General features: G+C 45.2%; 1 protein-coding gene across 1 annotated transcript in view; it reads left to right on the forward strand.

Moving 5' to 3' along the window:
• Positions 1-18,607, forward strand: part of LOC115591129 (uncharacterized) — a 78,318-nt gene extending 59,711 nt beyond the window's left edge. The window contains exons 4-5 of the mRNA XM_030432826.1: positions 6,609-6,814; positions 13,851-18,607. Of these exons, the coding sequence (XP_030288686.1) occupies positions 6,609-6,814; positions 13,851-14,073 (429 nt within the window). The 3' untranslated portion in view covers positions 14,074-18,607. The remainder of the gene's footprint in view (positions 1-6,608; positions 6,815-13,850) is intronic.
• Positions 18,608-19,556: the final 949 nt, after the last annotated feature.

Raw genomic sequence — 19,556 nt, forward strand, 5'->3', positions numbered from 1 at the left:
TATCCCTTTAAATTAATCTGCAGCCCCACGAGACGATAAGTTAGCACATGAAATGCTAACTCTTGGCCTTTGCACATAACACGTATTGCTGTGGATAGTAAGCTTACATTAACAGTGTTTAATCCACTCCTTTCACTTTGACCCTTGTGTTTTTGGTTTTACAAGGTTACATCAAGACACATCAGACCAAACTCCTTAGAAACAGACTTCAACATCTGGAGAAATGATCGGACAGCTGCTGTTTTGTTGGAGGGGTTAAACAGTCCATGTACCGGTGCAGTCGATGCCACGACCATTTAAAGGCGGAGGTTTTAGACCTTCTGCTGGGATTATTCCTTATTCACGCCGCACTGTTGTTCCCATTCATCACAAAGTGCTCCCTCAAAAACTTTTCCAGTTGACTCGAACAGTGTGCGATAGAAAAAAAAAAGAAAAAGGAACACAATAAGCTGCAGCGAACTAAATTGTTCCCACAGAGGGCATTGATTCCGACTATTTATCTTGGTTATTGTCTCGGATACAATGAGGTTATTTATCTGAACAGAATGGACCCCACTTGGTTTGCAGCGATACAATCAGCAGCACATTATAATAACGCTACTATCCGTTGGCAATTAGTACATAATAATGTGCTGCACTTGCATTAATATGATTGAGCGTGTCTGCTTTAGGGATATGCATATGTAACATTCCTTCCCTTTTCTTTTCCACCACCCCGGCTAATCCTCCTCAGGAGAGCGCCTCGGCGGTCGATGATAGGATCCACCCTGACTGTCCAAACACAGCTCCCTCAGGGACGTTAATTTCCAAGCAGTCCCTCGAGTGAATCAAAAAGAGAGAACGCTCAGTGAGCATGAAGAGCAGGGAGTGGAAACCACCACCACACAAAAAAAAACACTCTCAAGAAGAAAGTATAATGGCAAATTAATTTCCCAGAGATTAATGTACAAGGTAAATATTTTAGTGCAGGTACTTATCTTCTAAAAAGTCAGAGGATGGAGACCTTCCTCACCCCCGTCCCTCCCTCCTTCCCTCCCTCCCCCGCCCGGCTCTGCCAGTGTCTGTTGAAACAGCTTAGATGCATAAGGAGTCTAATGAGAGGAGAGATTCCAGGCCGCCTGATGGCTCTCATCAATCACCTTTCTCCTTTGGAGGTGTGATGCCGTCCGGGGGAGGGGGCCACGGAGGGTCGAGTGGGAGGGAAGGCATCAGGCTTTTAATCTCAATAAGTTAATAGACTTTCTGGTCTGGTCTCTGCTAAGTAGAAACTTCATCCCCGTTGTTAGCAAACAAGCAGCATGTACACAGGAGGCTGTCTCGGGGAGCTGCTTGGCATTTCCACATTACACAGCTAATTTGTGTCGCAACCGAAATTAGGAGATCTAACTAAAGTTTGTCGATACACCATTAACGGCCAGCTAAAGGTTACTGAGTGCTGAGTTTAGGAAAACAGCCGCAGATCTCTATCGCGGCAGGTCCACACGGTGTAATTTCCGAGAAATATGTGGGTGGTAAATATTTTAGCAGCAGTTCTGGCTTATGTCAGATGTGTGTTATTAGTCACGTAGCTGAAGGCATGTACAGTAGCTGTCAGTGACTCCTGACACACAGGACACAGTGCTGTGATTGATCACATCCTCCAGCATGAAACCTGTGCAGATGTCACCACGTGATAATATGTGAAGTTGGAATTAGCTGTTAGCTAAACTGAACCGTTACTAATCACGGCTTTGTAGCCATAACTAGATCTAGCTAGATGTAGCTGAGCTGCAAAGCTTTAAGGTCTTTCTCTTTCCAAAAAACAAAAATAGGCCTGAAAAAAGCAGAGATTTGAAGAATGGATTGACGATGTGTTTCTTAAGAAAGTTGCTCAGGTTTAGCAGGCCTTGCTGGCTAGCTTGGGCCTCCTACCACAATTCCAAGGACAAAGACTCTTTATTGAGCTCTTTATTTTGATTTGTTGGTTCTTGTGAGATTCTGAAGCTTTTTTTCTTTGTGAACATGAAAATTATCATTTTAAAAATACAAAATCTAAAGCATAACTCTGTTTGTGTTGAATGTTAACCTGCGGATTGACTTTTTACCCAGGGGACCTGTTAGCTTCAGCTAGCAGTCGTCTTTGCCTCATTACAGCACTTTTGTTAGCATCTTTTGTATGTAGCCATCCGAGGCATATTCCAGACTTTCTTTTTCCATATATCTCATCGTTATACAAGTCAGCTGAAAACATTTTAAACTCAGCCAGACCTTTATTTTCTACTCCGCCAACAAAGCTAATGTTAATTAGCTAGCTGGTTACAGCTATCTGCTAGCAACTGCTGTAATACCAGTTAGCAATGGCCACTGTGTTTGTCCTCTTCCATCTAAAATGGGACCTGTTAGCTTTAGCTAGCAGTCGTCTTTGCCAACACTTCGTTAGCATTTTCAGACTATTTTTTTCTCGTGGTTCTCATTGTTACATACTCAGCCAGACCTTTATTTTCTACTCCGCCAACAAAGCTAACGTTAATTAGCTAGCGAGATACAGCTATCAGCTAGCAACTGCTGTAATTCCAGTTAGCGACGGCCGCTGCGTTTGTCTTCTTCCGTCTAAAATCAAAAACACAAACACACATCAAAAACTAGGAAGAATTTTGAAGTAGTAAATCTGCTGCTCTCCCTATAAACTGAATTCGTGCTGCCTCCAGGATTAAAAGCTCGACGGGCACAGTGACAATAACAAAAGAGAATAAAATTAGAAAAGATACAGGGACGCCGTGTCATTCCCCCCTCTCTGCAGTTTGTTCCAGTGTTAGATTTAAGAACATTACACTGAGACTTTAACATTATCGTTGGTGTTTGATAATACGAGACAGTCTTTTTAACGGCGGGTCAAACTCGACTTTACGGAGATGATTTTGTGTTTGTGCCTCTCGTCCTCTCTGCTCTCGCGCTGTGACGGCTCTGGTTAATTAATTATCTCCCGAGCTGGACACTGTGTCGCTGCTGCACCTCTGGAAGGGAGAGAGAGGGGCGTAATGTGGAAAATATGCAGAAAATGTATTTGGGTTGACTTGTCCGGCTATTAATAATGATTGTGTTTGGATAAATAGTGCCCTACTTTCAGAATCTGTGGATCTAAATATTCCCAATAGGGCTGCCTCCCCCCCCCTCCCTCTTGTATTGATTGATTCCTATAGTGTTTAAAGGTCACAGTCATAAAACATCAGGATGTAATTAACACGCTGTGATTTTTTTAAGCAGTGGTTAATGTATTGTGTGCTGACTTTGGACGTTATGTCTCTCTCGGTCTCGTGTTTGGATTAACCCACGTCTTATTTGAATTTAAGATGAGGTGCAGAGGAAATGTAATTTACTGATGAGACAGAAAGGAGCAGGTAGCTCTGCCAGGCCTGCGATACACATCCTCACATAGTGTCTTTAATCACGGTGTAAATGGACTATTGTGTCTTATTTTCCCCTCTGAACCTCCAGCCTCCAAAAATACAAAAAAAAAAGAAAAAAAACCTGCTTACATTCCGTGCAGAGTCACGTGGCGATGAGACAGATGTGATGGTCCGTCTCCTCATGATTAGTTTATTCAGCCTCTTCACAGATAGTTAATTTGGCTGAGGGGAAATACAATAAACACACCGAGGTGCTTTCAAGCTGATTCAAACCGGCTTCGGCCTTGATGCGGCTAAAGAAGCTGATAGACGCGACGCTAACGGCTCGATTTAAAAAGCTAACCCTGTTTTTTTTTCAAGATCGTCACCGAAAATGTGCTCAGTCGCCCCCAAAAAAAAAACAAAAAAACCTTTCAGACTGACCATCATATCTCGTGTCTTTCGTGATCAACTTCTATTCCTAATGACAATCAAACCTTCAGCGTGCGGCGACGCATTCAGTCCGTTGTTACCTTGGGAGTTGAATCCATTCACATTTCCTCACAGACTGAAAACATGCGTTCCTGTTCATCTGAATATCTCGAATGAAGCGCTCATCGTCTTTTTTTCCTTTGCACGAGTAGAAACACAGAAGAAGAAAAATCAGCATTAGCTTTTGATTTATATCCAGTGCGATTAATTCGATAATTAATATGATAGAAATCCAATTTAGAAGTTCATCGTTTCTGCAATATTAGTTGCCATGTTTCAAATTAATTGCAATAGATTTCTTTTTAAACGTAATGACCCGACTGTGAACCTGATCTACGGCTTCAAACATCCCGCAGATTCATTTGAAAACTGTCTCGGACGGCTACAGAGGCTCAGACCCATTTGATCCGGCGAGGAGAACCACAGAATGTGACATTAACACGGGAATCCACCGATGACTTGGCTGTAATGTTTATCTGACAGGCCTTACTGTGCATTTATAAAGAGCCAAAAGGTGTTTGGGTTTCATTTGACTGCACCGACTGTTCGCCCACAAAAAGAACCCGATATGAGCGCAAACCACAGCCCCCGTAATTCAATCGGACCGACTAAAATCAGAGGAGGCAAAAGTTCAGGATCAGAACGCAGTGAAATGCATCAGCTCCTTAGAACCTCCTGACATAGCTCACTTGTGGAGGAGCAAGCCCGGACAGAAAAGGGCTGAGTAATGAAGATGGATGCGTTCGGTTATCAGGCAGCCACTTACTGGGGGCCTGATGTAACCTTAAACATCGAGGATGGCTCAGTTGCACAAAGAATCTAATTAATGAATAGCAGCCGTGAAAGAGCGCGAGGTAAGTGTGTGCATTTGCAGATGAATTCCAGACGCTAATCAAACGCCGCTGCGAGTGATTTTTGGTTCGCCTCCAGAGCGAGGCGATGCCTGGCGAGGATTTAGGGGGCAGCGTTTGCGTGCCGGCGTGATGACTGCATGCGTGCTCCGGTGCTGTTATGTACGCGCCTGTCGGGTTCTAAGTGTTCTGAAGTGCCGAGCCAAGAGGCAAACAAAAGAGCGCATGTATAGAGCAGGTGTGAGGTCGCATTATCAGGTTTATTACAACAACAGGGGCTTGTTTTCTCTGCAGTACGGAGGTCACACTATAAACACCGGGATTAGTATAAGTGGGAAATGTGTCCAGTGTGTGGCGTGATACAAACTGGTTGCTTGGAGCTGAAAACACACGCCACAATTAAAAAAACCCGATGGCCGCAACACTGGTATGTGTCAAACGGAGCGGGTCGTCGTGCAGCGATGCACATTATCTCGTGATATTGTGGTTAACAGGGGGAAAAAAAGTTAAGGATTTCTTGACTTAAATACATTTAGACCACCAATCGAAGCACCGTGTGCGACGCCTGCGTTTCATTAGACAAAGTTGGACATTAATTAGGCTTCTCACAGTTGGTAAAGACTTTAACGAGAGGAAGGCATCAACATTTCCAGGTTCCAAACCTTTAAATAGCCGCTCACATCGCCCGGTGATTCAAATAGATCAGGTGTTGTTGTGCTCATTAATGGTTGTTTCAGCCAGCTGGAGAGAAATCTGCCCATCAGAGCTTGATCAAGAATGGTTAGTCATCTTCTCACATAGCTAGCTACCTGGAGCGACAACGGCTAAAACCAACGCCAGATAATAAAACCACAAGTCTTGATGATATTTTAAGAGCAGTACAGATTGTTGTCAGTCAGTTTTTAGAAGTAACAGCCCAAAACTTCGACGCAGAACCACCTCCCTTGCTGATTAGACACAGGCTAACAGGATGTCAGGCTAAAGATTAGCAAGCAACGACCCTAGAGCCATGCTAGCATCACTAAGTTGAACTAAATACTAATATTAGCATGCTAACGTGCTACCAATGCCATTGTTGTTTTACCACGGCCACCGTGTTAGTTTAGCCTATTAGCATGCTAACATTTGGTAATTAGCACTTAACAGAGTTAAAGTTTGGGCAGATGAGAATGTCGTTAGTTTTGACATTTACTTTGGTAATTAATCAAAGTATAAAAGGTCAAATTGAGAACAAAAAAAATAGTACCTCTGCAGAGCTTGTAGAAAGATGCAGAATGAAAGTATCTTTTTCTTAAAAACAAAAAGATTATTGGACCATTAAACATTTTGTCAGATCACAAATTATTGTTTTGTTTTGCAGAATGTAAGAAAGAAAGTTGGTTCCAGTTTCAAACAAAAGTCAAGGGTCTTGGTTGTTGCCAGTTTGTGGGGGGGAAAAGTAAAAAATGGCTGATTTCTGGCATACTGTACTGCCCTAACGTTAGCTAGCTAGTGTGAGATACGTTAACGTTAGCTAGCATTACCTACGTGACAGCACGTAGCAGCAACCACTTGAGGGGGCAGATGACTCGACAGAAGTGGCGTTGTGGCGGTTTTTTGAGTTGATGATGCCACAAAATAGAAAAAGTCTCGTGGAGATCAAAATCAGGATTACAAGAGAGACCTGGCCGAGGTAGCAGACGTACAAAATACACAATAACACAGAAGAACAGCGACTCAAACACAACAGCTTCTCAAGACAAACAACCACATGACCTCACAAGTTGTGTCGGTCTTCACCAAAGCGATGGATCAACCTCCCGACAAATATTCAGTCACAGTGTTAGCGCTGCTAAGAGGCCTGTGAAGTGATTTTTCCGGTGAGGTCATGAGACTTTCTCTGTTTCTTCTTCCGGTCCAGTACCTGCTCCAGAGAAGTTCTCCCTGGAGGTCGGTGGGCTTCCGGTGGCAGACGTGGCTGGTGCTGATCACTGCGCTGGTTCTGCTGGGCCTGGTCCCGTATGTTGTTCACCGCATGATGACCGCCTTCACCAACCCTCCTCCTCCCGGCACCTTTCAACTGGCTGCGGCCTCTTTCGGCGTGCTGACAGAGATCCTGCTGATCAAGTGAGTGTTTTATTTGTTTATCTCTCACATCTTTTTAGATTTCGAGCGGCTTCATTTGGAATATTAATGAGTCACATGATGATCACGGTCTCAGATGAGACAAACAACATTTCCAAGTAGCATGCGACTTACACAACAAGAAGCAGCGAGCGTCCACGTCCTTGACATATTAATCTCTGAAAAACACGCCGCTGTCCGACCCCCGACACCTCCCCCACCTCTCTTGTTTTCAGTTCTTCCCATTTTGATATTGCTAATTGGACCGATGCCTGCGGTACTGTAAACCATTAGTAAATGAACAGTCTGTTTTTATCAACATTGAGCTTGTAAATAATGCATTAGATTCCTGGCATAAACAATATCTACTCTGTGATTAGAAAGCAGCATATGGCGGGTACTGTAATCAGATTACAAACGCAGGTTATGTAATCTGTAACTGCCTCAAAGCCGTCATTCAATCAGGCTGCAGGAAAATAAAATGAAATAAAATAAACACCTTATTAGTTTGAAAACAGAGAAATAACTGTGTTTGAAAGTAAATTAACACTTTTAAATGCGACTTTACCGACTGACCTTCATCAACTGAATGATGAGATTCAGACAAACTCCCGCCCGCTTAATTAAATTCACTGTAAAACATGGCAGAAGTGATGTAACCCTCCAATCACCCTCAACAAGCTTTCCGTGCCAGTAGCGAAATTAAAACTTTGTGTTCTACATCTGTCCCTCCTCCAGTATTTGTCTTAACTAAAATAAGAGAGGCTGTTTGTAATTAACTCAACAAGGCTCGTAACTTTGTGTGTTGGTTTTTTTTTTGTGTTTTTTTTTTTTTGGTTTCTTTTTTCCCCATTAACCACATTTGCGAGGAATGCGGCTAGTGAGCTGGTAATTAATAAATGCGGTTGCGCTGGTAATGTGCTTCTGCATCATTATGTCGTTGGAGCCCTTATCCGCGCTAGTAATGAGCTGTAATTTTATGACAGGAAATCGGTTTGTTTACAACACACTCGGCAGCCTCGGCCTCAGACGGGGCTGCGTTCTTGGCAGGATCTCGGCTGCAGGTATTTGTTCATTGCTTCGGGTTTGAAACGCGTTGTCGTGCTAACGCTGTTAAAACCTGCTAACGCTCTGCTAATGCTCGAGGATCGTCTGGAATCAGCTTCACGTGTTTATGTCGTGACGCTCAAATGAATCCATATTTTACGTTGTGATCATTACACACTGCATGTATCTCTGTCTTCCCGCGACTGTGACGGTATCCCACCGCACCAAACAGGTTTCTTTGTCGGCCGGCGCTCGCATTATTGCCGGTACAATGGCAGGGTTGGTGGGTGCCCTTATTAGGCTCGCTGAGGCCTCACAGACCCGTGCCCCCACATGGTGCTAGTGCTGCCTGGGATGTGCCAGCCTCCTGCTGCCCCCTGTCAGGGTGCATCTCAGTCACGCTTCAAACCCCCGAGGGGTGGAAGTCCTTCTAAGGAGCAAAACCCCCTCGTCTCTCACCCGGCACACGGGCCTGCCAGCCGCTGCAACAGGGGGATGAGACAAAGATAAACAAGGAAGCGGCTCAGAGTGACCTTTTATTGTTGTTGGGTTCATGTTGCGTTCGCTGACGCTGACTCCTGATGAAATGGTGACACGCAATGATACTCGTTATTAGCAGGGGGGGGGATGGGTGAGCCTCATCGCAAGCAATTTAAACAATTAGATGGTCAGATTTGATCATTTAAGGCCCGTTCAGAGCGTGCAGCTGGTAAAACATTAGTGCAGCATTAGTGAAACACTTGTTCTGCATCAGATGTGTCCGTTGAGGAAGAGGACGTTCATCTTGTTAGTCAGCATTGTCAACAGCAAAGACCACGAAAAGACTAAAAGCAAACTATTAACCGATCGTATTAACAAGTGTCGCCCGTGTAGCCGCAGTCACACACATCTTGTTCCTGTGTGCCGCAGAGCTCCATCGTCTGTCCATTAAAAACACATCAGTGTTGTTTTAACGATTTCATTACGGTGACAACATAATCGCCGCTCAGATATAGATGTGCGCGTGTCAGAGCTGCGGGGAGGTGCTGTGGTCAGGTTTAGGCAACAGCGGCACTCTGGGTAATGTCGGGGCGAGAGATCGTGACTTTGGTTAAATGTTCATCTGACATCTCAAGTCACTGCTGATCTTTCCTCTGCTGGGGTTTTTTTCTAGGACTCTGACCAAGTGCTGCCATAAAAACAACCATAAAAACGTGGAATAATGTTTCAGCCGCTGAGAGTGGATGGCATGCTGGATATAGAATGTTGTCAGTGAACTTCTGTTTTCCATCTTTAAGTCCCGTTGAGATCAAAATCTGTTTTACAAAAGCGACACGGCCGACTAGGCGAACGCACAAAGACACAACGAACATCACCGTTAAACAAAGACAGCACGCCTCCTTCACCACATTCCTCATGATCAATGGTTCTTTAGTACATGTGTCTAATTCCAGATCTCTTTGCAAGTTTTTCCATAATAAAGGAGCCACATATAAGAAACAATACTAAAATCAAAAGCTGGAAAAGTCACGTGAGATCTAACGTGGATAGCTGTTGCCGGAAGACAGTAGTTCCACCTTAACTCTCCTCCAGGTTACATTGCATTCTTAGATCTACACTTCTCGGAAAACACATCTGCTAACGTAAGTTGTCCAAAAACCTTCTTTTTAGTAAACTCTGTGTACACAAACAATGTTCTCAATGCTCGTGTTCATGTGTAGAGACCCTGGTGATGCTACGAGCAAAGTTTCATGTTGTGTCGAGTCTTCTTACTGTTTTAAAAAATAGAGATTTTGATGCTATCGTAAAAGCACTCCCATCGAAAATTAGTTTGACCCGAAAACGAAAATACGGTAAATCTTAAAAGTTCCTCTTTCGCCGTAATTATGCTTTTTTATGAAGGTTTGACTCGAGTACATTCACAAAAATACAAAAAACACCTAGGTTGCATTTTGGCGAGAGTTTTGCTTTAATAGACATAAACAATATTTGCAGGAGACGACACTGTAGTTTATTTTGACTCAATCTCATCAGAGCTCAATGTGTATCAATCCGCCGCTGAAAGTAGTCCCTTACAAACACAACATCGCCCTCTGTTCTGAGCCTCTGTGCGACCCAGCTTTGACAGTTGACGTGCATCAGAACCAATGGGCTTCATGGCATCTGTAAAAATATAGAAACTATTGAATTAAGGCAGATTCATACGTGATGGTGTCGTAGAGAGCACAGAAGACTTAGGTTGAAAATGAAGGTAACATGAGACCCGTTGAATTGTGTTTCATTTCTTCCTTCTCAACAAACTCTCCAATGAAACGCGCTCCGGCTTCATTTTAACATTCCGAACCTCCAGAATATGATTTTTTTCCCCTCCTCCTCCTCCTCCTCCTCCTCCTCCTCCTCCTCGTGCTGCAGGTCCGATACTGGACACATTCACAAAGTCACATGACATTTGTCAGGCTCGAGCTGCCTGTCACACACCATGCAGCCTCTCCTTCCCTTACTGTCATGGCGAGAGTCGGGGCGCAGCGACGGCGCCCTGACCATGCAGCTCTGCACTGTGAATTTTTATATGCCATTGCCTGGAGGTTAGAAACTCTCATTATGCCGTGTTAGATTTATTAAAATAGATTATGGAAATGTTAATTAAGTCATTAATTACATTATTTAAGCAGCATTGACAGATAAGGGAGTGTGTGTGCATGTGTGTCGGGGGGTGGGGTGTGTGTGTGTGTGTGTGGGGGGGGGGGGGGGGGGGTGTCGAGCTCCCTGGGTGGTTTAAAAGGATGTGATTGGTGACAAGGGACACTGTGGAGATGGCGTCTAACCGCTAGCGCTGACATGATACAAAGTGGCCTACACTGCTCTCTCACCTCACGCTACTGTCTGCAGCAGTTTGCAGAGCTGCCTGAGGACGGGCAGCCCGCCGCCCTGCTGCAGATAGAAGTGTGCGCGAGGGTGCGAATGTGCCTTTTCTTTTTTTGTGTCGATGCAGCAGCTGCACAGAAGTTAGGAGAATTCGGGGGCCTGCAGAGAGCGCCGTGCTTCAAGTTTTCTGCATCCTGCTTTACATTTTCCGTCCTCTTCCCCCTTTTCATTTGCGCTGACATTTGAGCAAAAGGGCCCCTCAAAGCATATTTCCAAGCTGCTCCGAGAGGAAAACACAGCGGCGCAATTGTAAGATGAATTACCCCGGAGTTGATACTATGGACTCTCTTATCTGTTGACAGTTTAGTTACCACGAAGCACAAGAAATGTGTTTTCCAATTCTCTGAGAATTGAGCTTTTCTCTGTCCCATCAAACCTATATTAAGGGAAGGGAAAATTGCTCTGATCACACTTGATAAGAACAAATGATAGATGTTGTAAACAAGCAGAATGCTTCAATTCTGGTCTGAGGCATCGATTCGCCGCGGCAGCCAATTACTATGTGGATTGAGGTTGTGTGTTCAGTCAACCTGCCGGGAGAGGAGATCCGTTCTGTTGGTGCTGCCCGGCGAATTTACTTTGCACCAAAAATGCTTTCTAAAAAGAGTTACCGCGCTTAATTAAAATGCATTATCAACTTTGCTAGTAAAAGTACAGGTGGGAATAATGAGCACCTGTCTTGATTCCGCAGGTCCTGGGTCAGTTTGCCAGGCAGCACTGGAAGGTGATAATAAGTGGCTGCTGATTGTAGGAAATGATACGGTGTGAGGCGGCCCGGCCACCTCCGAGTCGAGCTGTCGTGATTAGCTCCTACATCGGTCACGTATAGCTCAGAATAACTAGCTTGGCGCTGTGATAGTTAGCGCGCACCGACACAGCACTTCATCCTGCGCATGCAGATTTTGATCCTGCGTGAGAGGACAAAGTCGACAATATGGCTTTTATAAAGACTTGATTTTTGTGTACACAATTTCAGATCCCTCAGAACAAACACTGATCACAGCCTGACGAGGTGAAGGTCCTCGTAACATCTTGGCCAATCATCAGACACTGTGACATGAATACTTTCATCAAATTAGCATATGTGACGTCAAAAGACACTAAAACACACGCAGAGCTGGAAACATCCATTTATACTATTAAAGAAATACACATTAGAGCCACTTTAACTAAAAATGCTAAGAGCCTTAAAGGGATATTCCGGTGTAAGTTTAATCCATGGTCTAAATCACTGTGAAACTGTGTTAGACTCCCTCTCGAGAGATCAAGTTAGCAGACCGCTAATTTACAGGAGTTTTATCAACCTCAGAAACGACCGCACGACAACAATACACTGCAGTAAATGGATCCAAATATAAACCGCCACCTAAAAGCCACAAATAATGCTCAGAACAGCACCAAACTTCAGCAACAGTACAAATAGGGTCTCAGCACATAGTCCGGGGCATCTAACCTCCGCTAGCTTAGCTGGATTTCTATTGTGAAGCTAAAAACAGATTTCAACTCTCCTCCATCAGCTTCCGGGTCGGGGAAGTCCCGACACGACGATTACCGAGTGCGGTTAGAAATGCTCAATTCCGTTCTTTTCCCTGTCCGCTCTCGATAATAACTGTTATAAACTGGCAGGTAAGACACATATGAACTTTGATTGCTTTTCCATGGAGTCATAATCAGACATTTTCATCCATGAGCCGCGTAACTCTACTGCACTCGGTAATCGACTCGTCGGGACTTCCCGTCAACAGGAAGCTGCTGCAGAAGAGTGGTAAATTTAGTCAGCTTTTCAGTAGAAATCCAGCTAAGCTAGCGGAGGTTAGATGCTCCGGACTATGTGCTGAGACCCTGTTTGTACTGTTGCTGAAGTTTGGTGCTGTTCTGAGCATTATTTGTGTGTGTTAGACCATGGATTAAACTTACACCGGAATACCCCTTTAAAGGAACAGTTCACCGTAAAATATCAAACATTCACTCGTTATCTGCTCAGGTCAGTAAGTCGGGTGAAGTTTTGTGGTCCAGCAAACATTTATGGAGCTTCACAGCAAAGCAGCGCTGCAGCGTTTCTCCTCAGCAACTAAAGTAGATGGAAAACCCAAATCTCCAGAAACACCCCAAGATCCAAAATAGATTTGAAAAGACGTTATCTGCTTTCAGCGTAACAGCTACAGTAAATAGCTCTCTATTCTAACAATAATCACTGTTATAGAGCGTTTGGTCAGTAAACCATGTCTGTCATCTCCTCACTCATGCAGGAAAAGAGAAAAATTCGGGGTCTCTGGACTTCCGGAGATTCGGGTGATGCTGAATTAGCTGTAGGAGCCGTTTAATGTTTTTTTTTTTAATAAATAAAAGTCCCTGTGAAGCTCCAGAAACGTTTTGGTGACTGAGAAACTTGTAAGGTGATAAATAATGACGGAATTTTGCTTTAAAGGCTTTGATATTGTCCAAAACAGACATGCAGACAGTAGATGTGCACATGGTTCTGTTTATAGGCAGCTATAAAATTTGGGACTCTACTCGGTGGAGGCCCACATGGAGGTTACCTGCCCAACCATCCACATCCACCTGCTCACCTGTCACACATCCTGGATTAGAAAAAGAAAGATTGTTTGTTGTATCTCTCTGGGGCCGAGGCGGCGTGAAGACATCAGATCTTGGTTTGGACTGCCGACATATGAAGACGGAGAACGCGTCTCCGCTTCCTCCCACTGTACGAAAATCAGGCCAGATATGAGCGCTGCCATATTGCTCCAGTGATGTCACTCGGAGCCGGAGTCTGGAGACGTGGTATCGAGGTCCTGCCCGCACACCTACCCGCTCGGTGGCGAGCAGGACTCAGCTGTCAATCTCAATCTCAATCATCGGCCTGGTGATGGGAGCGCAAACCATCGCACAACGCCTCCACTCTCAGCAGCACCGTCGATTCAGCCACGCGCTTTAACGACTGCTGATGGGAGAAGCGGGTCTTAATAATGAGATTAGGATGATGGTTTTTTACACTTACAGGTTTATTTGAGATGAGTCAAAGTGAGAATGAAGCTAACTTCCTCTCCTCATGTTAGTTCTGCGCTGGTGTTTTTGTTCTCCTCAGGTGTCTGTGCAGCTACCTCAGCAGTCGGTACCAGCAGGCCGAGCAGATCTCCTTCACGGTCCTGCCCAGAGGCTCCGAAGAGGACCAAGCGAGCCGCGGCCGCTTGGACAGCTCCGAGGCTCTTTCACCGGCGGCGGGTCGCACTTCATCCGCATCCTCACCTGGCCAGGTGGACAAAGAGAAAGAGGGCGCGTTGCAGAGCGGATGTCTCGGCCTTTTCTGAACCACTAACAGAAGAGTTTACAGAATCTGAGAGTAAACCATCAACAGCCATTCAAGATATTGCATCAGTTTATCAGCAGAGTTCTTGCACTTAAAAACCTATTTTCAAGGTGTCACATATTCTTGTTTTCCGCTCACACTGTATTCTCTGCAAACTGCAAAGTGACTGTAAGGAAGAGAGTGCGTGCAGCTTGCACGAGTGTGTTCGGGCAAAGAGGGAGGAGGAAAAAAAAAAAAAAAGAAAAAAGCCTAAGATCATTCTCTTTCCCTAATGATGTCCACACAGAGACAATGGGGCGCCGCTCTGATTAGTGTCACCTGTCCTTGTGCATCTCATCAGCTCCATTATGGCTCCATCTCCCATGCTTCTCCCGCTAATTGAATAGCCTGTGAAGTGGTGACGGTGACGGGGGCGAGAGCAGCGTCTGTCCCACTGCTGCTTCGCAAATGAGAGTAAAGCTTCCCAGGGAGACGCTGCTGTTGTTCTTAAAACATAAACCATTATCGTACGGATAGACGGGGTGTTAACAAGTAGCCCTCGTGTTACATTACCATCAGATCGTCGGCGGATTGTGTTCGTATAGATAACGGCTTTGAGTTAAGCATCCGCTGTAGGTTTTTGACGGGGATCAAAGGCAGCGGCACGCATCGCGTCAGTGTAAAGAAATGTGGCCGTAAGATATTCACTAATGACTTTCACGTGTTAGCTCCTACAGAAGCTGCACATGGCAACTACAGTGTGTGCGAAGGTGTGGTTAAAGCAGCATTTCTGAGATACGGGGAGAGATGAGAAAACTGACAATACTTTCATATCTGTGTATTAAAAATACTGTAACAGCAGCTGGTTGGCTTAGCTTAGCACAAAGACTGGAAGCAGAGGGTAAAGCTAGCTTCAATTGCTAAATAATTGGGAACACAGCAGCAGCACCACCTGTTTCTTTAGTCTTTAGTAGGGATGTATACTGAGGACCGGTACTTTTTGGTACCGGCTCCTAATTGGGTCGGTACCAGGGTACCGTTAAGTTCTGGACAAACGGTACTGTTATTGGTACTTTTTTTTTTTTCTAAACTTTTTTTTGATGATTTTTTATCGGTTTTTGACATGGATGGTTTTTGAACGTCTACCCAACTGTAATGACTCCAAACTTAACAACAAACTCCGTGACTTGACGTCACAGAAACAAAACAGGGTGCCGCTGCCAGGGTGCTGCAGTCTTTAGCGTTAGCCGGGCTGCTAGCTTTCTCGCTTTGTTATAGCAATCAAACATGCCGCACTCCTTTAGCTTCATACTATGCGCGCGCTCCAAGTGTTTGGTGATGTCGCTTACCCCGAATTTCCACTGGATACTGTCCGCTGCGTTACAGCTCCGATCCGGTTTTGCTCCGCTGTCTGCCGTCCGGTAACCCCCACCGGTTGCACTCTGAGTCCACCACGGCGCCGTACGGTAGACAGCTGGCGTGCGAGGCCGAAGATTTTCCGCAATAATCACATAATCACTCGTGACCAGTTATAGGTCTGTGTTATAAAAACAACAACAGGAAGTGTTGCCGACCGAAGGATTAGTAGAAGAGCTTGTGTTTGTCTCTTTATTGAGATTTGTGTGCTGGTGTCAACACGGAGTGTTTTATTTTGAAAAGTAACCGGATGTTATATTGTTATTTCGCTGCTTGACTTCCCGCCTGCTCGGTACTAAATTCAGCTGAACTGCTGCGCCGTCCTCCGGCATCCGCCAGATATAAAAGTCCTGGTTATCTGTTCCGGAGTATTTGTAACTGCATAGCTTCTGTTCTGTTGAAGCTTTATTATTACCTTGTGGTAACAAAAAAAAGGTTGAATCTTTTAACATCTTGTTTTTTTACCCAAAATTTCATGTTGTAGTATCGATAAGAGTATCGCTAAGTATCGGCACCGATTAGGAGTATCGTATCGGTATCGATAAAATCCTAACGATAGACATCTCTAGTCTTCAGGGTGATCGTATGCTGGACATTTCCAAAAAATGTCAAGCCATACCTTTAGAGGTGTGATATGTAAAAGTGCGCCACATGTCGATTTCAAACTCCAAACAAACAGCGGGGGCAGTAACCACTAACTGCAGCTGCTTTTAGCTTGTTAGCTCAGCGAGCAGTGCAGCTAGCGGTCCTATTAGCTTAACTCAGGTCCGCCCGGACTGGAGGCTCAGAATAATGAGTTGGTGTTTAAACCACTAGCACAGGTGCTTTGGACCCCAGAAGGAGGAGGTTTTCAGTCAGAGACAACAATTCTGAAACTTTCAAATGGGAAAAAAACTAACTAAAAAAGTAAAAATAAGGAAAAACTCTTTGTACCCCCTTTTAGTTTGGACCCCTCCAGCTTTCAGCCTCTGCAGCCTGTTCACCTGCATTCACTGACTCTGCACCCTCCTGCTTATATCAGCAGAAACTCCTCCTACTGCAGGAGACGACAATCAGCCAATCAATTGACTGACCTCAAGCTCTTATATATTCTTTATCTTAACATCATTTTAAACTGCTCCATAAGGCCCTTTTCTCACAAAACTCCGCGCCCTCCCCCTCGTCCACACCACACCTGGCAACTTGACCATAAAATGATCCTGAACAGGCGACGACAGTCTCGGCAGTTCCTGGTACCAGAACAGAAGAAGGCCAAAAAAAACAAAGATGTTTAAACACGTCCAGTAGATCTTGTGATACTGGCAGTGATGCCAAAACAACTTAACGTAACACAACCGTTAAAGGTTTTCCACAGCTTCGTGTTCATTAATCACCAAACACCTCAGCCACCTGCCGGCTACGTGGTAGAATCAAAGTGACTGAGTGTCGCATGACGGTGTGTGATGTGTGTTACACTCCGAGGTCGCGAGGCGTCCCCGCGCTTTCACATGAAGCTCTGCGAGACAAAAACTGCGAGGATGACATTTTTTTGCGCAGGTAGCACGAGACCAGAGAGGGGAGACTGAATGATGGTCCATCAGCAACAGTCAGGTCTTTGCAAATTGGCATCAACGTATTTCCCAACTGAAGCTAAAACACTGAGGGCACGTGTCCTCGCAGACTGAACGACTCCCTGTTAAACCTTGGAAAGCGTTCCAGCCAGTCATCCGTCTTCCTTTGTTTGGTTCAAACACATGCTCCTCGGGCGTGGTGCAATAACAGCAATTTGGAGATCATATCGATAAGACCAAAGTCAAGATGGTTCGTGCCAAGCAGGGTTTCGCAACGGAGCCTCGTGATTCTGACGGCCGACTTGATGAAACTGTTGAAAAAGTGTCAGATATCGCGTACGGCCGTACGCGATATCTGACACTTTTTCAACAGTTTCATCTAAATACACAACCGTGCTGTCCAAGAAGTCCACAACAGCCTTATAAACTGATCACAATAACCCTGATTGAGGTTGTGTTTACATTCAGCTCGGCTTCAGGATTTGGTCGTCCGAACTGCAGCTTTGGGAATAGGTTAGTTTTATAGGTTTTTCATTGCCAGCGAAATAATCAGGCTGCATCCCGTCAGGACGAGAGATGAAGCCCGAAACATCCTGACAGACCGGACTCTGAACGCAATCAGTGTTTCAAACCCCCCCGAAAAGTCTTGCCCCAAAGTATTCTGAGTTGTTTTATATATATATGTATATAGTTTTACTTGTGTGCTGTGTTGCCACATTTGTTCTCACTTGTGTTTTTTTTTAAGTTACCCTGTCTCATGCTGCTTTTATACTTCTGCGAGCCAAAGACAATTTTCCACTCTGGCGGACGATAAAGACGTTTTCTCCTCTATTCTGAGAGACCGAACGCAAACACAGTGTGTCAGTCTGTCGTGCGTCAGTCTGACAAAACTTCTCAGTATCATCACTTGGTTGTTGTTTTTTTTTGTCCTTTTTACACGGAATTCGTCGACAGAGATCAAAATAGAAAAGTCTTATCGTTCAGACAGGATATTCTTTTGGCCGCCATTATGACATGATTAGCTGAGAGCTCTTCACTTGTTGTGTTGTGTTGTATCTTATTAACCAAGTTCCTTCTACGTGCAATCATGCAAGACCCAAAAAACACACAATCCTAATCCATATCCTGACCAGCAACTTAGTGCCTCACTCACTCAAGATGTCACGTTTTGCTTCTGGTCCGGGTCAAAGCTCTAAAAACTACATTCCCCACGATGCAACAGGTCACAGCACCCTTTTTTTTTTTTTCCGCTAGACTCCTGCTCGTGTCACTGAGTTCGTTTCGCAGAGCTTTCTGTTTTTAATTGGTCGCCTGCAAAACAATAGCTGAGATAATGCCGATGACATCACCGGATCGCCCCGATGACATCACCTGGGTTTGTTTTTTTTCTAAAAACGTGACGCTGATGACAGGACACAACTGTTTACAGGAGTTCCCCTTTAATTCATCATGTTTGTGATGTTCTGTATGATAAATGTCTCCTCTTTGAATGTAATCTGTAGGAAGCTCACTCGTATATGAAATGATTATGTTGAATAAAATGAAACTGTGTCGCTGAAAAAAACCAATAAAACGTGAGGCCGGCCTCTATCTCGTGTGTATTGAGTCATTGTCGGGACTTAGATGTTTTTTTCAGATCTGCGAGGAGAACCCTGAATTAAAAAAAAGAACTCTTTTATTCTGATTGGATAAACACCGCCAGCTGTGATGCAGGGGCGGTAATGTCGGCGGCTCTCCTGCCAGGCGGCGGCTCCGCCGTTATCTGCACGAGCCCGAGGCACAGCTAATGTAAAAAGATCCCCCTCGCTCGGCTCTGCTCGGCTACCGGCGAGCTCTGCAAAGCTTATCCTGCTCAGTCCTCCTCCGTTTCACCTCTTCGGTCACAGCCAAGTGACTCTCAGCCAGTGCACCCGCCTCGGCTCGGGGGCCTTTTTCTATGGACAGAAGAGATTCAGAAGAAGAAGAAGAAGGAGGAGGAGAAGAAGTGGAGCAGTATCTCACTCCAGCTCTATCTGCTAAATGCCACAACAACAGGACCGCAGAGGCTTCCCAGTGTCCCCATGCCTGTGTGGTTCCGGGGGCTTAATGTGTGCGCGCGGGGCCAGATGGACACTTTCATGAGTGTATGAGTGTGGATTATTCTGCCGGCTACATCTGGGGCTCCACATGGTACGGCAGACTGCGGTAAGAGAGGCAGGTGGGCACGTGGGGAGGGCACCCCTCCAGTGGGCCCTCTTACATCTACACCCACCGACAGGGCATCGCTGCAAATGGCACGCTGAAAGGTTACTCGACGATCCCGCTAGACAAAATGCCTCTCCGAATCCCGGTTGACGTCGTGTCCTCAACTTCCTGTCTGACGGCAACAGCTCTCCGTCTCCAGGTGTCACATGTATTGCTCTTCTCGCTGTGCTTTATCTGCCGCTTGTGTGCAAAAGCATTTTCCGCCCGTACGCACGTTGTTTTCCGCAGAGTGCAGCGTGTTGCTCAAGGACACTTTGAAATGTGGACGAGACGAGCTGGGGCCCGCTGCTTTCCC

This window comes from Sparus aurata, chromosome 11, assembly GCF_900880675.1.
Source record: "Sparus aurata chromosome 11, fSpaAur1.1, whole genome shotgun sequence".
NCBI lineage: Eukaryota > Metazoa > Chordata > Actinopteri > Spariformes > Sparidae > Sparus > Sparus aurata.